The following is a 1,599-nucleotide window of genomic DNA, read 5'->3' on the forward strand; positions in this document are numbered from 1 at the left end:
TTAAATATTATTCATGGCATATAGCGTAGTCCATGCTCTAGCTGTTTCTATGGCTTGGGCTTCATTGGTCTTCCACTGCTCCGCTACATCATTTGCTAATGGATCATCTGGATTGGGAGCACTTAAAAAGGCCTGGATCCATAGCAGAACTGTGTGGCTCTGCAGTGCTGGGGACCACTTATCTTTCAAAATATCTAAACACATTCTTCCCAACTTGTCTACATTAGGATGATAAATTTTGGTCATGAAACGTACTTTAGGGATTGCCACCGGGTGTTCTTCTGGTAGGAAAAGTTCGGGGGAATCCTGGGGGCCAGCAATGACCACATGAAAATAACGGGCGTTGCTCTCATCTGGTTCCGCTTTACTGCCAGGAACTGGTTCTGCCAGCAAATGCTGGGTTTCCTTGATAATCCTGCGGGGCAGCCCGGCCATCTTGTCAGATCCCGAGTTCGGCCTCTGGTCTCCACTCTGGCTCCGCTCGCCTCACACACGAGTGGAAGTCCAGGGCTCCACTTCCGGGGGACCAAGATTTCATTCTTTTTGACGGCTGAGTAATATTCCATTGTGTATATATACCACATCTTCTTTATCCATTCATCTGTTGATGGACATCTAGGCTCTTTCTGTATTTTGGCTATTGTGGACATTGCTGCTATAAACATTGGGGTGCATGTGCCCCTCCAAATCACTATTTTTGTATCCTTTGGATAAATACCCAGTAGTGCAATTGTTGGGTCGTGGGGCAGCTCTATTTTTAACTTTGTGAAGAACCTCCATACTGTTTTCCACAGTGACTGCACCAGTTGGCATTCCCACCAACAGTGTAAGAGGGTTCCCCTTGAAGCTACTTATTTTTAAAGAAGATCACTTTTGCTGCCATTGAGGAATTAGTTGGAATGAACCTGGTTGGAGGGATACAGGAGGAGCAAGAGTGGAGATGATGAGAGAAATGTACCAATAAAATAATAGAAATAGAAATAATTAGCATTTATCAGACATTACTCAGTCCCAAGGACTGTTTTAAGTGTTTAGTGTTTTAATTTTAATGTAATCTCTATAACAAGCCCCGTGAGGTTGCCCCTATTTTATAGAGGAGGAAGCTAAGGTTCGGAGAGGTTAAGTCATTTGCACAAGATTACATAGCTAATAAGTGGCAGTCAGGATTCCAGCCCCCACACAAAAGCACACACTTACATGGTGCTTCCTACCTGCCAGGCACTGTTGTAAGCACTTTAATCTTCACTAGAACCTTCATAGGTATTATTCCAGCTTTAATGAGGAGGAAACTAGAGGCCCAGAGAGAATAATTACATACCCTATAAGCAACTGGCAGAGCAGGTCCTTCTAGTTCTAAAATCCTATCTTTGAATGTGTCATTGCTTGTTTCCTCCCAGGGAACATCTCTGTACACACACATTTGCAGCAGGGTTTTCTAGCCAGCAGTTGTGATGTGGCTTGCTTCTATTCCCATGGGCCTTCAGAAACCTCTCCTAACCAGCCTTGCTTGGGCCTCTCTTCCAGCTCTTTCCCTCTGAAGGCTGAGGGGCCTCTGTCATCCATAGGCCTCCTCTTCTATGGGAGGTGCCTGCTTTTCCC

The 1,599-nt window shown here is 45.0% G+C and overlaps 1 protein-coding gene across 1 annotated transcript; it reads right to left on the minus strand.

Moving 5' to 3' along the window:
- Positions 1 to 435, minus strand: LOC116642136 (ubiquitin-conjugating enzyme E2 N-like). Its single transcript, XM_032420208.1, has one exon. It carries the CDS (start codon positions 433 to 435, stop codon positions 1 to 3), a length of 435 nt encoding a protein of 144 aa, XP_032276099.1.
- Positions 436 to 1,599: the final 1,164 nt, after the last annotated feature.

This window comes from Phoca vitulina, unplaced genomic scaffold, assembly GCF_004348235.1.
Source record: "Phoca vitulina isolate PV1807 unplaced genomic scaffold, GSC_HSeal_1.0 scaffold23, whole genome shotgun sequence".
NCBI lineage: Eukaryota > Metazoa > Chordata > Mammalia > Carnivora > Phocidae > Phoca > Phoca vitulina.